Below are 19,342 nucleotides of genomic sequence, written 5' to 3'. Positions count from 1 at the left end.
CCCAATTGTACAATCACCAAGAAATTGCACTTCATAGAAGAATACGATGTGTGTGCTTGTTTGCAAGCAAAGGTCACCGGGTCATTCACTGAACAGAGAACAGTTTTATCAATATCTTGAATATCATCCATATCCTGTTTAGTAATACTCTGAATTAATTATTAGATGATATATCTTTGTGTTGTACTACAGACTGGTTACCTCCCCTGCTGATGAGAATACGTGGCAATTCAACAAGAGTTGTTTGGCCAGCCATACCCGGTATTGATAAGAACACGTTTGCATTCAAGACAAATGTGGATGCTAAAGTTCTTCAAGTTGGAATATTTACCTGGTCGTTGGTATACACTTGGGAAACTCCTCGTCTAGAGGACAGAGCAACGCCCATCTCCCCGGTGAAGTAGGTACAAGTTTGTTCATGTGAAACACGACCCAAATCTACTTGACTTTATGTGCCTTCGTATAGAGGATAACCTCTCAGCACGAACTTACTCCAGAATATCCCTCTGTCCCAGGGGTGTCTATAGAAAGTACCTCTATCCCCTGGGGTATTTTATATTAGCACGCCCCTCGCTAGAGGTGGATTTTGCATTTTAACACAAACGAAATGTGCAAAAGAAATGAAAAATGACTTCTTTATACTTCAGTGGATCGAACTTGCAACCTTCGTATCTGTAGCTTAGCTGGAAAACCACAATGCTTTTTAGAATCTCTTTTTCAAGAATATATACACCAGCTAGAGATATTTTGCGTTCCTTTTTTAACATTCATGGCTTTTCTGAGGTGTTTGAAACCAAAAGTTATTGACAAATATTGTTTCAGACGTTTCGTTCGGTTTATATATAAGACAAAATAACTTTCATAGCATTAACACGGCAATAATAATATTTGAAGCATACCTACCTATTGATGCAAGTACCTACACTGTCATAAAGCGCACATGTGTAACCCAGAAGGTAAAACTTATTGTAATTTGCTTGTGGTCCCTTCAGAATCAGGAATGCGATTATGGCACATTTCAGTTTAAATGTTTATGTAATATATAAAAAGTAGAAAAACAAACATATTATGAAAATAATAGCTAGTGATATGTTTTCACAACAATGTCTTCCATAAACATTTGTTATTGATTTGTCAAGGGACACAATCATAGTGGTATACACGATACTATTGACATTGATATATCTACAGTGGGAATGTTATTAATATTTCTTCATAATTAATCTTTTCAAAGTAATAGCTACATTATGGTAATATTATTTTATAATGAGCGAGAACTGTGGAGACATTCAGATACTGTCAACAATTGAGAGCCACAACATTTATTTTCATTATTATTTATGTATTTCGTATTTACGCATATCAATATACATATGTGAGACAAAGATAGAGTTTCTTTTAAAAGTTTGTTTACATCTTTCCAATTATTACTCATCCCCATGTAACTTTCTGAAACCAAAACAGATAAATAAAACACTTCCCCTCGGGGTTTTATGACATTTAAAGCCCTCGGACGTGTTTTATCCTAAAACACAACTTGAGAATACCATTCGTATTATGTAAGTAGCAGTATGCGTATATTTTTAAGAATGGAAAGTCGAAACAGAAGAGCATGTATGAATTTTTCTTCAGGAGTCCTACCATGCCAGGAGGACTGTTTGCAATAGACAAGGATTTCTTCTTTCATGTTGGGACGTATGATGACGGTATGTCGTTCTGGGGAGCCGAGAATGTGGAAATATCATTTCGGGTAAGTGGAAGAGGGAACATGTTTGTGTACTGTAACACATATTATACCTGGGATAACACTTTCTCAGTAAAGTACAAATTCTAGTCCATTTTGAGGGTTGCGTCCCATAAGGCATTCGAACCCACACTCTCAGAATGAGGCACCTAATCGCCAGCACTCAAAGTCAGCGATCTAACCCACTGAGCCATCGAGGCTTCCACTAACTATAATACAACTAGTCATGAACTCATTGATTTCATGTGTTTTGCAGATCTGGATGTGTGGAGGGACAATCGAGCTGATACCTTGTTCTGTAGTTGGTCACATCTTTCGGTCCAAAAACCCCAACAGTGGTGGCGCCAACACCGGCAAGTGGCTGCGGAACACACTGAGAACAGCCGCAGTGTGGCTAGACGAGTACAAGCATTTCTACTCTAGGGTGTCAGGAAGAAAACTGGTAAGAAATATGCAGTAGAAGTAGTCCAACTGGGGATGAGGAACACTGGGATGGGGAGGCCACAAGGTCTTAATAAAGGAGTTTCCGGTTTGTCAGTCTTGCCACCTTCTTAAACTCTAGGGGGGCACGGGTGGCCCAGTCGTCTAAGGCGCCGCGATTCGCTGTGCAGAGTTGCGTCCCTTGGGCACGCCAGAAACCTATAATTGTGGGTTCGAATCCCGGTTCGCCCCGATTATGGTTCTAGGTTTGTCAGCACCATACCCGTGCTCGTGGGTTTCACCGAAGTGGTAAACGTCTGAGACCTGCATCACTTTGGGCTTTCCTCCCACATTAAGCTGACACGCCGTGATATGACTGGAATACTGTTAAAAGCGGCGTTAAACACAACTCACTCACTCACTCACTCTTAAACTCTAAAACTCCCAAATTCTCTTGGGGGTTTGTATGGAGACAAGATATTTTCATCTTCATCTGCAAAACAAGATATGTTTTGATATAAAATATGAGCCTAAATATTGTTTTAATTGTAACACTGTATTTTTGTGACAGACATTATCATTTATTTCAACAATCTCAAGTACGATTATTGCTTACAAGCATTATCTGGGACTATTCATTGTTTTCTATAAATTCCCAGCCCCACTGACACAAATATAGGTCATTATGCACAACTACAGAGAAATTTATATATCAGTCATAACCTGGTTAAACTCCAAGAAATCACTCGAATCGATTGATTCCGGAAATAGAATAAGAGGATGCGAGTGATTTCTCCAGTACGGAAACTATTTATGGTTTTTGTCAATATTTTATGTCAGTTTCAGGTACCTCTGTCAGCTGTGACATGTCAACATCTTTGTAAATGAAAGATAGTCCAAAACAACCCATCAAACTGATAGGAAGCCGTGTTGTTGTTAATATAGTACACAAAGCTAACATATTTGTTCGGTTTTCAGGTTAACTACGGGAATGTGTCGGCGCGTCTACAACTCAGACAACAACTCAAGTGTAGAAGTTTTCAGTGGTATTTAGAAAACGTCTACACAACAGTTTTCTTACCGACAAGAGCAAAGCTTAGTGGCCTTGTACGTGAATTTAATTCTGTATTTGATAAATGATGTGGTGCAAAACAAGGCTACAATATTAATACTTATCTGAAGGAACCGTTTTGCTCAGCAGTTGGTAGATTTATGCCCTTGAATTAATGGCTGTCTCTTCCGTTTGGCTGAGGTTTGCCACATATGTATTGCAATGATGGTTGGTTAGATATTAACATGTCTTCCAAAATACGGCGAGCCTTCTTTCCGAGAAAGGGGCAAGTACTACTATTATAGCTTCAGCTACTGTCGCTACTGCTGCTACTATTACTTCAATGACCGCGACTACTACTATCATTACTATCATCACAACGACTACTGCTGACATTATACCCACTTCAATTACCGTGACTTCTACTATTATTACTATCATCACAACGACCACTGCTGACATTATACCCACTTCAATTACCGTGACTTCTACTATTATTACCACCACAACGACCACTGCTGATGTTATACCCACTTCAATCACCGTGACTTCTACTATCATTACCATCACCACAACGACCACTGCTGACATTATACCCACTTCAATCACCGTGACTTCTACTAGTATTACTGTAGCAGTTTAGTGAAGGTCTTTTTAGAGCGAACAAACACATGCTACGGGGTTGAGGTCTTTATTGCGATGCGTTGAGTGTGATCAAGGATCTATATATCATACACCCTGAAACACATAATAACACAATACATACTAAGTAAAACATTATCATTAATGCTAGATACATAGCATAGGCTTATTACAAGTAATTATTTACATATATTAGTCATCCATTAAACACAAGATAGACTGAACCTTAAACGATTATACTAGAAGATATACAGTATGTACATGATCAACAATACCGACATTCAAGGGAGATAACTCCTTGACTTTCATTTGACTATAATATATACACAATATATATACATAATATAAATGCATAACGCTTACACATTCGGCATAAACATATACAATACTTTAAGACAGAAATTAATGATATGATCTTACATTAAATGTGGTCATCACAATTAGATTACATTGTAAGTCTTAGACAAATATAAATAACACAATGCATACCCTGTGGGTGATACAAGGGTGTGGATCCCAACTGCCACACGTATGGCAACACCATAGATTATCTGAATAAACAATACATAGACTAAAACACTATTTAACATTTAATATATTGAACAAAGTAATACACACATTTTATTTACAATGATTTGCATTGTATCACATCTGAATCTCTACATTACAAAGCTTATTAAAACACTCTTGAGGTAAAACACTTTCACACATATTTCATTGAAGTGATAGAATACATTTTAGTGATAAAGTATGGGTGTTTAGCTTATCTTATGCAGATTTAAATATTTAGACATAATCAACATTTATGTTAGATTACATACATTTAGTTTACTTCATATAACACTTTAAACATACTGTATTGTTTAAATACAACACAAGATAGAGATTATAACCATTTAACTCACCTGATTTAATATTCTCTCTTTATCCTTTGCTGGTCTGAGCAGTTCTGTCAGTTTATGTGCTGAGAGAGTATGCAGTGTAATCAAAGCATGCAGTTTAACAATAGGTGTTAGCTTGGCCAATCAGCAAATGAAGCTTCTGGCCATGGGGCAGTTAGTAGGTAAGACAGGTCAGATACACTTTGTTATAGCTGACTGTAACGGACAACTAGTTATATATAATAAATATACGTAAAAACCTAAAATGAAATTAAAACAAATATATAAAAAAACTACATCGGTCACATTACCACCACAACGACCACTGCTGACATTACACCCACTTCAATTACCGTGACTTCTACTATTATTACCACCACAACAACCACTGCTGATGTTATACCCACTTCAATTACCGTGACTTCTACTATTATTACCACCACAACGACCACTGCTGACATTATACCCACTTCAATCACCGTGACATCTACTATTATTACCACCAGAACAACCACCGCTGACATTATACCCATTCCAATCACCGTGACTTCTACTATTATTACCACCACAACGACCACTGCTGACATAATACCTACTTCAATCACCGTGACTTCTACTATTATTACCACCACAACAACCACTGCTGATGTTATACCCACTTCAATTACCGTGACTTCTACTATCATTACTATCACCACAACGACCACTCCTGATGTTATACCCACTTCAATCACCGTGACTTCTACTATTATTACCACCACAACGACCACTGCTGATCTTATACCCACTTCAATTACCGTGACTTCTACTATCATTACCATCACCACAACGACCACTCCTGATGTTATACCCACTTCAATCACCGTGACTTCTACTATTATTACCACCACAACGACCACTGCTGATCTTATACCCACTTCAATTACCGTGACTTCTACTATCATTACCATCACCACAACGACCACTCCTGATGTTATACCCACTTCAATCACCGTGACTTCTACTATTATTACCACCACAACGACCACTGCTGACATTATACCCACTTCAATCACCGTGACTTCTACTATTATTACCACCACCACAACGACCACTGCTGACATTATACCCACTTCAATTACCGTGACTTCTACTATCATTGCCATCACCACAACGACCACTCCTGATGTTATACCCACTTCAATTACCGTGACTTCTACTATTATTACCACCACCACAACGACCACTGCTGACATTATACCCACTTCAATCACCGTGACTTCTACTATTATTACCACCACAACGACCACTGCTGATGTTAAACCCACTTCAATTACCGTGACTTCTACTATCATTACCATCACCACAACGACCACTCCTGATGTTATACCCACTTCAGTCACCGTGACTTCTACTATTATTACCACCACCACAACAACCACTGCTGACATTATACCCACTTCAATTACCGTGACTTCTACTATCATTACCATCACCACAACGACCACTCCTGATGTTATACCCACTTCAATCACCGTGACTTCTACTATTATTACCACCACAACAACCACTGCTGATGTTATACCCACTTCAATTACCGTGACTTCTACTATCATTACCATCACCACAACGACCACTCCTGATGTTATACCCACTTCAATCACCGTGACTTCTACTATTATTACCACCACAACGACCACTGCTGACATTATACCCACTTCAATCACCGTGACTTCTACTATTATTACCACCACCACAACGACCACTGCTGACATTATACCCACTTCAATTACCGTGACTTCTACTATCATTGCCATCACCACAACGACCACTCCTGATGTTATACCCACTTCAATTACCGTGACTTCTACTATTATTACCACCACCACAACGACCACTGCTGACATTATACCCACTTCAATCACCGTGACTTCTACTATTATTACCACCACAACGACCACTGCTGATGTTAAACCCACTTCAATTACCGTGACTTCTACTATCATTACCATCACCACAACGACCACTCCTGATGTTATACCCACTTCAATCACCGTGACTTCTACTATTATTACCACCACAACAACCACTCCTGATGTTATACCCACTTCAATCACCGTGACTTCTACTATTATTACCACCACCACAACGACCACTGCTGACATTATACCCACTTCAATTACCGTGACTTCTACTATCATTACCATCACCACAACGACCACTCCTGATGTTATACCCACTTCAATCACCGTGACTTCTACTATTATTACCACCACAACGACCACTGCTGATCTTATACCCACTTCAATTACCGTGACTTCTACTATCATTACCATCACCACAACGACCACTCCTGATGTTATACCCACTTCAATCACCGTGACTTCTACTATTATTACCACCACAACGACCACTGCTGACATTATACCCACTTCAATCACCGTGACTTCTACTATTATTACCACCACCACAACGACCACTGCTGACATTATACCCACTTCAATCACCGTGACTTCTACTATTATTACCACCACAACAACCACTGCTGATGTTATACCCACTTCAATTACCGTGACTTCTACTATCATTACCATCACCACAACGACCACTCCTGATGTTATACCCACTTCAATCACCGTGACTTCTACTATTATTACCACCACAACAACCACTGCTGATGTTATACCCACTTCAATTACCGTGACTTCTACTATCATTACCATCACCACAACGACCACTCCTGATGTTATACCCACTTCAATCACCGTGACTTCTACTATTATTACCACCACAACGACCACTGCTGACATTATACCCACTTCAATCACCGTGACTTCTACTATTATTACCACCACCACAACGACCACTGCTGACATTATACCCACTTCAATTACCGTGACTTCTACTATCATTGCCATCACCACAACGACCACTCCTGATGTTATACCCACTTCAATTACCGTGACTTCTACTATTATTACCACCACCACAACGACCACTGCTGACATTATACCCACTTCAATCACCGTGACTTCTACTATTATTACCACCACAACGACCACTGCTGATGTTAAACCCACTTCAATTACCGTGACTTCTACTATCATTACCATCACCACAACGACCACTCCTGATGTTATACCCACTTCAATCACCGTGACTTCTACTATTATTACCACCACCACAACGACCACTGCTGACATTATACCCACTTCAATTACCGTGACTTCTACTATCATTACCATCACCACAACGACCACTCCTGATGTTATACCCACTTCAATCACCGTGACTTCTACTATTATTACCACCACAACGACCACTGCTGACATTATACCCACTTCAATCACCGTGACTTCTACTATTATTACCACCACCACAACGACCACTGCTGACATTATACCCACTTCAATTACCGTGACTTCTACTATCATTGCCATCACCACAACGACCACTCCTGATGTTATACCCACTTCAATTACCGTGACTTCTACTATTATTACCACCACCACAACGACCACTGCTGACATTATACCCACTTCAATCACCGTGACTTCTACTATTATTACCACCACAACGACCACTGCTGATGTTAAACCCACTTCAATTACCGTGACTTCTACTATCATTACCATCACCACAACGACCACTCCTGATGTTATACCCACTTCAATCACCGTGACTTCTACTATTATTACCACCACCACAACGACCACTGCTGACATTATACCCACTTCAATTACCGTGACTTCTACTATCATTACCATCACCACAACGACCACTCCTGATGTTATACCCACTTCAATCACCGTGACTTCTACTATTATTACCACCACAACGACCACTGCTGATGTTATACCCACTTCAATTACCGTGACTTCTACTATCATTACCATCACCACAACGACCACTCCTGATGTTATACCCACTTCAATCACCGTGACTTCTACTATTATTACCACCACAACGACCACTGCTGACATTATACCCACTTCAATCACCGTGACTTCTACTATTATTACCACCACCACAACGACCACTGCTGACATTATACCCACTTCAATTACCGTGACTTCTACTATTATTACCACCACCACAACGACCACTGCTGACATTATACCCACTTCAATCACCGTGACTTCTACTATTATTACCACCACAACAACCACTGCTGATGTTATACCCACTTCAATTACCGTGACTTCTACTATCATTACCATCACCACAACGACCACTCCTGATGTTATACCCACTTCAATCACCGTGACTTCTACTATTATTACCACCACCACAACGACCACTCCTGACATTATACCCACTTAAATTACCGTGACTTCTACTATCATTACTATCACCACAACGACCACTCCTGATGTTATACCCACTTCAATCACCGTGACTTCTACTATTATTACCACCACCACAACGACCACTGCTGACATTATACCCACTTCAATCACCGTGACTTCTACTATTATTACCACCACAACGACCACTGCTGACATTATACCCACTTCAATCACCGTGACTTCTACTATCATTACCATCACCACAACGACCACTGCTGACATTATACCCACTTCAATCACCGTGACTTCTACTTTTATTACCACCACAACGACTACTCCTGACATTATACCCATTTCAATCACCGTGACTTCTACTATTATTACCACCACAACGACCACTGCTGACATTATACCCATTTCAATCACCGTGACTTCTACTATTATTACCACCACAACGACCACTGCTGACATTATACCCATTTCAATCACCGTGACTTCTACTATTATTACCACCACAACGACCACTGCTGACATTATACCCACTTCAATTACCGTGACTTCTACTATCATTACCATCACCACAACGACCACTGCTGACACTATACCCACTTCAATCACCGTGACTTCTACTATTATCACCACCACAACAACCACTGCTGATGTTATACCCACTTCAATTACCGTGACTTCTACTATCATTACTATCACCACAACGACCACTCCTGATGTTATACCCACTTCAATCACCGTGACTTCTACTATTATTATTACCACCACAACGACCACTGCTGACATTATACCCACTTAAATTACCGTGACTTCTACTATCATTACCATCACCACAACGACCACTCCTGATGTTATACCCACTTCAATTACCGTGACTTCTACTATTATTACCACCACCACAACGACCACTGCTGACATTATACCCACTTCAATCACCGTGACTTCTACTATTATTACCACCACAACGACCACTGCTGACATTATACCCATTTCAATCACCGTGACTTCTACTATTATTACCACCACAACGACCACTGCTGACATTATACCCACTTCAATCACCGTGACTTCTACTATTATTACCACCACAACGACCACTCCTGACATTATACCCACTTCAATTACCGTGACTTCTACTATCATTACCATCACCACAACGACCACTGCTGACATTATACCCACTTCAATCACCGTGACTTCTACTTTTATTACCACCACAACGACCACTGCTGACATTTTACCCATTTCAATCACCGTGACTTCTACTATTATTACCACCACAACGACCACTGCTGACATTATACCCATTTCAATCACCGTGACTTCTACTATTATTACCACCACAACGACCACTGCTGACATTATACCCATTTCAATCACCGTGACTTCTACTATTATTACCACCACAACGACCACTGCTGACATTATACCCACTTCAATTACCGTGACTTCTACTATCATTACCATCACCACAACGACCACTGCTGACACTATACCCACTTCAATCACCGTGACTTCTACTATTTTTACCACCACAACGACCACTGCTGACATTATACCCATTTCAATCACCGTGACTTCTACTATTATTACCACCACAACGACCACTGCTGACATTATACCCATTTCAATCACCGTGACTCCTACTATTATTACCACCACAACGACCACTGCTGACATTATACCCATTTCAATCACCGTGACTTCTACTATTATTACCACCACAACGACCACTGCTGACATTATACCCATTTCAATCACCGTGACTTCTACTATTATTACCATAACCACAACGACCACTGCTGACATTATACCAACTTCAATCACCGTGACTTCTACTATTATTACCACCACCACAACCTCTGGGGATATTATAACCGCTTCACACTCCTGCCACTTCTTTGACTGCCCCTCTTGTTGTTACCAGATAATATACGGCTTTAGTCCGTCTGCCACACGTCGCCCTCTATTTCAGATTCACAGCAAGCATGACTCGTCTTTCTGCTTGCACGGCGAAAGTGATCACATTAACAGACTTGTTCTTGTGCGGAAATGTGAAAAGAAGTATTTTCATAACCAAGTGAGTCAAAGTTTATTTCTGAACTGAAATAGAAGATATACGTTAGGTGACGTCAGAACCTTTTTTCACTAACCATCCTTTAAACCGTTCCCCCGTCATGTGGCGCATCCTCATGATAACACAAAACCATTTAATATTTCTTGGTAGAAGGATGCATTGGAATGTTTTATTTGTATATTTATGGTTTCCAAGGCAACAAATTGGACTTAGGTTTAAGGGAGGATTGGGTTCATTTTCGGAGCGAAAACGAAAAACATCAACAATTTAATTAAAGTGGGAAAATATAATTTAATGATGTTTTTTTTATTATGCTCAATAGAATGTAATGGCATTGAACAACATGCCATGCTATCACTACATACTGATTTCATACTGCCGTCAACTGTGTGTTCTGTTTGCGCATGTGTTTGTTGCAGATATTTTATGTCATGCCAAATGATGAACTGCGACTCATAGCAAACTGCATGGACATAGGGAAAGGTCGCCCGATTCTATATCCCTGTCACAGATTAAAAGGCAATCAAGAAATTCGTTATACCGAGGTGAGCTGACACGTTCAGGCTATGTATACATGTACAAAACACTAGCTGACACATTCAGTCTACGTATATGTGTACAACACGGCAACTAGCTGACACATTCAGTCTACGTATATGTGTACAACACGGCAACTAGCTCACACATTCAGTCTATGTATATGTGAAAAAAACAATAGCTCACACATTCAGGCTATGTATATGTGTACACCACACTAGCTGACACATTCAGTCTACGTATATGTGTACCACACGGCAACAAGCTCACACATTCAGGCTATGTATACATGTAGAAAACACTAGCTGACACGTTCAGTCTATGTATATGTGTACAACATACTCGCTGACACGTTCAGTCTACGTAAAAGTGTGCAACACGCAAACAAGCTGACACATTCCGTCTACGTATATGTGTACCACACGGCAACAAGCTCACACATTCAGGCTATGTATACATGTACAAAACACTAGCTGACACGTTCAGGCTACGTATATGTGTACAACACGGCAAATAGCTTACACATTCAGGCTACGTATATGTGTACAACACGGCAACTAGCTGACACATTCAGGCTATGTATATGTGTACAAAACAATAGCTGACACGTTCAGGCATTGTTTATGTGTACAACACGGCAACTAGCTGACACATTCAGGCTACGTATATGTGTACAACAGGGCAACTAGCTGACACATTCAGGCTATGTATATGTGTACAGCACACTAGCTGACACATTCAGGCTATGTATACATGTACAACACACTAGCTGACACATTCAGGCTATGTATTCATGTACAAACAATTAGCTGACACGTTCAGTCTACGTATATATGTACAACACGTTGACTAGCTGACAAATTCAGGCTATGTATATGTGTACAACACGGCAACTAGCTGACACATTCAGGCTATGTATATGTGTACAACATACTCGCTGACACATTCAGTCCTCGTACATATGTACAACACGGCAACTAGCTGACACGTTCAGTCTATGTATATGTGTACAACAGGGCAACTAGCTGACACATTCAGGCTATATATATGTGTACAACACACTAGCTGACACATTCAGGCTATGTATGCATGTACAACACACTAGCTGACACATTCAGGCTATGTATTCATGTACAAAAAATTAGCTGACACGTTCAGTCTACGTATATATGTACAACACGTTGACTAGCTGACAAATTCAGGCTATGTATATGTGTACAACACGGCAACTAGCTGACACATTCAGTCTACGTATATGTGTACCACACGGCAACAAGCTCACACATTCAGTCTATGTATATGTGTACAACACGCCAACTAGCTGACACATTCAGGCTTTGTATACATGTACAAAACACTAGCTGACACGTTCAGGCATTGTATATGTGTACAACACGGCAACTAGCTGACACATTCAGTCTATGTTAATGTGTACAAAACAATAGCTGACACGTTCTGGGATTGTATATGTGTACAACACGGCAACTAGCTGACACATTCAGGCTACGTATATGTGTACAACACGGAAACTAGCTGACACATTCGGTCTACGTATGTGTACAACACGGCAACTAGCTGACACGTTCAGGCTATGTATACATGTACAACACACTAGGTGACACATTCAGGCTACGTATATGTGTACAACACGGCAAGTAGCTGACACATTCAGTCTACGTATATGTGTACAACACGGCAACAAGCTGACACATTCAGTCTATGTATATGTGTACAACACACTAGCTGACACATTCAGGCTATGTATACATGTACAAAACACTAGCTGACACATTCAGTCTACGTATATGTGTACAACACGTTAACTAGCTGACAAATTCAGGCTATGTATATGTGTACAACACGGCAACTAGCTCACACGTTCAGTCTATGTATATGTGTACAACATACTCGCTGACACATTCAGTCTACGTATAAGTGTACAACACGCCAACCAGCTGACAAGTTCAGTCTACGTATATATGTACAACAAGGCAACTAGCTGACACATTCAGGTTATGTATACGTGTACAACACGCCAACTAGCTGACACATTCAGGCTATTCATATGTGAACAACACGACAACAAGCTCACACATTCAGGCTATGTATACATGATCAACACACTAGCTGACACATTCAGGCTATGCATACATGTACAAAACACTGGCTGACACATTCAGTCTACGTATATGTGTACAACACGGCAACTAGCTGACACGTTCAGTCTATGTATATGTGTACAACATCCTCGCTGACGTGTTCAGCCTACGTATAAGTGTACAACACGCCAACTAGCTGACACATTCAGTCTACGTATAAGTGTACAACACGCCAACTAGCTGACAAGTTCAGTCTACGTATATGTGTACAACACGGCAACAAGCGCACACATTCAGGCTATGTATATATGTACAACATGGCAACTAGCTGACACATTCATGTTATGTATATGTGTACAACACGGCAACTAGCTGACACATTCAGGCTATTTATATGTGTACAACACGACAACAAGCTCATACATTCAGGCTATGTATACATGCACAACACACTAGCTGACACATTCAGGCTATGCATACATTTACAAAACACTGGCTGACACATTCAGTCTTCGTATATGTGTACAACACGGCAACTAGCTGACACGTTCAGTTTATGTATATGTGTACAACATCCTCGCTGACACGTTCAGTCTACGTATATGTGTACAACACGCCAACTAGCTGACACATTCAGTCTACGTATATTTGTACAACACAGTAACAAGCTGACACATTCAGTCTACGTATATGTGTACAACACGGCAACTATCTGACACGTTCAGGCTATGTTTACATGTACAAAACACTAGCTGACACTTTCAGGCATTGTATATGTGTACAACACGCCAACTAGCTCACACATTCAGGCTACGTATATGTGTACAACACGGCAACTAGCTGAAACATTCAGGCTATGTATACATGTTCAACACACTAGCTGACACATTCAGGCATTGTATACATGTACAAAACACTAGCTGACATATTCAGTCTACGTATATGTGTACAACACGGCAACTAGCTGACACGTTCAGTCTATGTATATGTGTACAACATACTCGCTGACACATTCAGTCTACGTATAAGTGTACAACACGCCAACTAGCTGACAAGTTCAGTCTACGTATATGTGTACAACACGGCAACAAGCTCACACATTCAGGCTATGTATACATGTACAAACACTAGCTGACACATTCAGGCTATGTATACATGTACAAAACACTAGCTGACACGTTCAGGCATTGTATATGTGTGCAACACGGCAACTAGCTGACACATTCAGGCTACGTATATGTGTACAACACGGCAACAAGCTGACAAATTCATTTTACGTATATGTGTACCACACGGCAACTATCTGACAAGTTCAGAGTATGTATACATATACAAAACACTAGCTGACAGGTTCAGGCATTGTATATGTGTACAACACGGCAACTAGCTCACACGTTCAGGCTATGTATATGTGTACAAAATACTCGCTGACACATTCAGTCTACGTGTATGTGTACAACACGCCATCTAGCTGACAAGTTCAGTCTACGTATATGTGTACAACATACTCGCTGACACATTCAGTCTACGTATAAGTGTACAACACGCCAACTAGCTGACACGTTCAGTCTATGAATAGGTGAACAACATACTCGCTGACACATTCAGTCTTCGTATAAGTGTAGAACATGCCAACTAGCTGACAAGTTCAGTCTACGTATATGTGTACAACACGGCAACAAGCTGACACGTTCAGGCTATGTATACATGTACAAAACACTAGCTGACAAGTTCAGTCTACGTATATGTGTACAACACGGCAACAAGCTGACACGTTCAGGCTATGTATACATGTACACAACACTAGCTGACACGTTCAGGCTATGTATATGTATACAACACGGCAACTAGCTGACACGTTCAGGCTATGTATATATGTACAACATACTCGCTGACACATTCAGTCTACGTATAAGTGTACAACACGCCAACTAGCTGACACATTCAGGCTACGTATATGTGTACAACACGGCAACTAGCTGACACATTCAGGCTATGTATACATGTACAAAACACTAGCTGACACGTTCAGGCATTGTATATGTGTGCAACACGGCAACTAGCTGACACATTCAGGCTACGTATATGTGTACAACACGGCAACAAGCTGACAAATTCATTTTACGTATATGTGTACCACACGGCAACTATCTGACAAGTTCAGAGTATGTATACATATACAAAACACTAGCTGACAGGTTCAGGCATTGTATATGTGTACAACACGGCAACTAGCTCACACGTTCAGGCTATGTATATGTGTACAAAATACTCGCTGACACATTCAGTCTACGTATATGTGTACAACACGCCATCTAGCTGACAAGTTCAGTCTACGTATATGTGTACAACATACTCGCTGACACATTCAGTCTACGTATAAGTGTACAACACGCCAACTAGCTGACACGTTCAGTCTATGTATAGGTGAACAACATACTCGCTGACACATTCAGTCTTCGTATAAGTGTAGAACATGCCAACTAGCTGACAAGTTCAGTCTACGTATATGTGTACAACACGGCAACAAGCTGACACGTTCAGGCTATGTATACATGTACACAACACTAGCTGACACGTTCAGGCTATGTATATGTATACAACACGGCAACTAGCTGACACGTTCAGGCTATGTATATATGTACAACATACTCGCTGACACATTCAGTCTACGTATAAGTGTACAACACGCCAACTAGCTGACACATTCAGGCTACGTATATGTGTACAACACGGCAACTAGCTGACACATTCAGGCTATGTATATGTATACAACACGGCAACTAGCTGACACAATCAGGCTATGTATGCATGTACAACACGGCAACTAGCTGACACAATCAGGCTATGTATATGTATACAACACGGCAACTAGCTGACACATTCAGTCTACGTATATGTGTACAACACGGCAGCCAGCTGACACATTCAGTCTACGTATATGTGTACAACACGGCAACTAGCTGACACATTCAGTCTACGTATATGTGTACAACACGGCAGCTAGCTGACACATTCAGGGTATGTATACATGTACAACACGTCAACTACCTGACAGATGGAGGCTACGTATATGTGTACAACATGGCAACTAGCTGACACATTCAGGCTATGTATATGTGTACAACACGGCAACTAGCTGACACATTCAGTCTACGTATATGTGTACAACACGGCAGCTAGCTGACACATTAAGGCTATGTATATATGTACAACAAGGCAACTAGCTGACACGTCCAGGCTATGTATATATGTACAACATACTCGCTGACACATTCAGGCTACGCATATGTGTACAACACGGCAACTAGCTGACACATTCAGGCTATGTATAAGTGTACAACACGCCAACTAGCTGATACATTCAGTCTACGTATATGTGTACAACACGGCAGCTAGCTGACACATTCAGGCTATATATATGTTTACAACACGACAACTAGCTGACAGATTCAGGCTAAGTATATTTTTACAACACGGCAACTAGCTGACACATTCAGTCTACGTATATGTGTACAACACGGGAACAAGCTCACACATTCAGGCTATGTATATGTGTACAACACGGCAACTAGCTGACACATTTAGTCTATGTATACATGTACAACACGACAACAAGCTCACACATTCAGGCTATGTATATGTGTACAACATACTCGCTGACACATTCAGTCTACGTATAAGTGTACAACACGCCAACTAGCTGACACATTCAGGCTATGTATACATGTATAACACGGCAAATAGCTGATACATTCAGGCTATGTATATGTGTGCAACACGCCAACTAGCTGACTATTCAGTTGAACGTGTTTTGCATGGATGGTCGTCGGTTCTGTGAAGTTATAACACCTGGAAACTCCAACTGTTTGAAACCTAAACAATTACAATTTTCATTCATGTGTGTTTTCATTTCAGAATCGAACAATCTACCACCCTCCATCAAATACGTGTCTGACGTGGCTAGAGCATTCAGATAAACTTGACCTCCGGGCTTGTGATGGAGGTAATAGACAGGAGTGGTTTTGGGAAAATATTCTCTGGACCGAGGTGTAGAGGACGGTGCACGGTCACACACTGACCAGCAACTACCTCTATTGATGATATATATACCAAAAATGCCAACGTAATCAACAACAGGTCGATAGTGTAGAAACATATCAACGAAATTGAGAAAAGCGCGTAGAATATATAGAGAATAATATCCATGCATCGTGATTTATAGAAGCATCAATACATTGTGCAATACATTAAATGCGGCTTGGCAAGTGTGACGTATCTGGATAAATCACTGGAAAAACTGGCTCTCTTTCCTGACCTTTCATCCTTGGAAACTTTGAAAGATAATATTTCCAAACAAGGACATTTTCAAGCCATGTGGAAATATGCAGCCTGAACATTTCATACAAATAATGTGGTGTCATATCAGATTCTGTGTTAAATAACATACATATGTTGTGAAACAGACGCTTATCTGCTATTGGTGGTGTCATTCGCCTAAAAAAAAAAATTCAAATAGCAAGATATGGCGCTATTTATTGTTTCCACTAACACCTTTGTTAACATCGATGTCCAAAGCATAAGTCTAGAAACATGTGTGTTCTGCATTAGGGACGTGGTGTGTGGGGGTTGGGGTGGATAACGGTATCTAAGGTATATAGCAATGGTTTGTCTGCTTCAATATCAAGTCGGGCTGTAAATCTTGGATTTTATGTGTTGAATGGATAACATGTAATGGGAGGTTGACAACAAAGCAGGGGGGGGGGGGGGGGGGGGGGGGAGTGATCAGTAAAAACTCTTTACGATATCGGGCAAGTGTAGTCAAAAGGATGAGATTAACATAATACATGCATGTAGTGTCTTATGCTTATTGTGGGAGTCACTATTTCACGTCGTCTCGGCATTATTTCACACATATAACGACGGTCACATGCTTATTGACGGTTAATATCTGGACCTGCTCGAGGCCGATATTGATCTCCAAGCTTGCAGAAACTGTCAATATAAATTCCCAATTTGGAACTAAACCTTTCTCAGTCCATGTTACAATGTATTGTTATATATAACTAATTTGATGGCTTTGTAGAGTGAGTGAGTGAGTTCGGGTTAACGCCGAGTTTAACATTATTTTAGTTATATCACGGCGTGTCAGCTTAATGTGGGATGAAAGCCCAAAGTGATGCAGGTCTCCGACGTTTACCATTTCGGTGAAACCCACGAGCACGGGTATGGTGCTGACAAATCTAGAAACATAATTGGGGCGAACCGGGATTCGAACCCACAATCAGTATTCACTCATAACAATACCAACAAATAGGAACAGGTTTTAATTATTCGTTTTATATTATTGCATTAAATGCAATATCAACAATACCTGTGGATTTAAGAAAATATTAACTAAAAAAAAGAATTTGAAGAAAATAACGATTTTCCCAATTTGCACTCCAGAGACACTTATTTTAGAATCCTAGATAAATCCCCGAATGTAACAAATGTTATATTTGGGAAAACACTTTCTTAGTAAAGTACAGATTCTTGAACTTTTTTTTGCTGAGTCCCGTCCGGGATTCGAACCCACACTGCCAGAGTGAGGCACCTAATCGACATCACACAA

The 19,342-nt window shown here is 40.4% G+C and overlaps 1 protein-coding gene and 1 long non-coding RNA gene across 2 annotated transcripts in view; one reads left to right on the top strand and one right to left on the bottom strand.

Moving 5' to 3' along the window:
* The window catches only part of LOC124118629 (polypeptide N-acetylgalactosaminyltransferase 1-like), a 33,746-nt gene extending 15,435 nt beyond the window's left edge, over positions 1-18,311 (top strand). Inside the window, exons 6-12 of the mRNA XM_046480824.2 lie at positions 193-400; positions 1,633-1,750; positions 2,001-2,186; positions 3,143-3,271; positions 10,991-11,095; positions 11,512-11,637; positions 17,647-18,311. Coding sequence (XP_046336780.2) covers positions 193-400; positions 1,633-1,750; positions 2,001-2,186; positions 3,143-3,271; positions 10,991-11,095; positions 11,512-11,637; positions 17,647-17,784 — 1,010 coding nt within the window. The 3' untranslated portion in view covers positions 17,785-18,311. The remainder of the gene's footprint in view (positions 1-192; positions 401-1,632; positions 1,751-2,000; positions 2,187-3,142; positions 3,272-10,990; positions 11,096-11,511; positions 11,638-17,646) is intronic.
* Positions 3,891-4,733, bottom strand: LOC125375254. Its single transcript, XR_007218826.1, has 2 exons — positions 4,347-4,733; positions 3,891-3,953 (listed from the first exon to the last, which is right to left on the bottom strand). It is a non-coding gene; the product is annotated as an uncharacterized LOC125375254 (long non-coding RNA).
* Positions 18,312-19,342: the final 1,031 nt, after the last annotated feature.

This window comes from Haliotis rufescens, unplaced genomic scaffold, assembly GCF_023055435.1.
Source record: "Haliotis rufescens isolate VD_foot unplaced genomic scaffold, xgHalRufe1.0.p SCAF_10, whole genome shotgun sequence".
Classification (NCBI taxonomy): Eukaryota; Metazoa; Mollusca; class Gastropoda; order Lepetellida; family Haliotidae; genus Haliotis; species Haliotis rufescens.
Note: the sequence above shows the minus strand (reverse complement) of the source record. Positions and strands in the feature narration are given on the sequence as shown.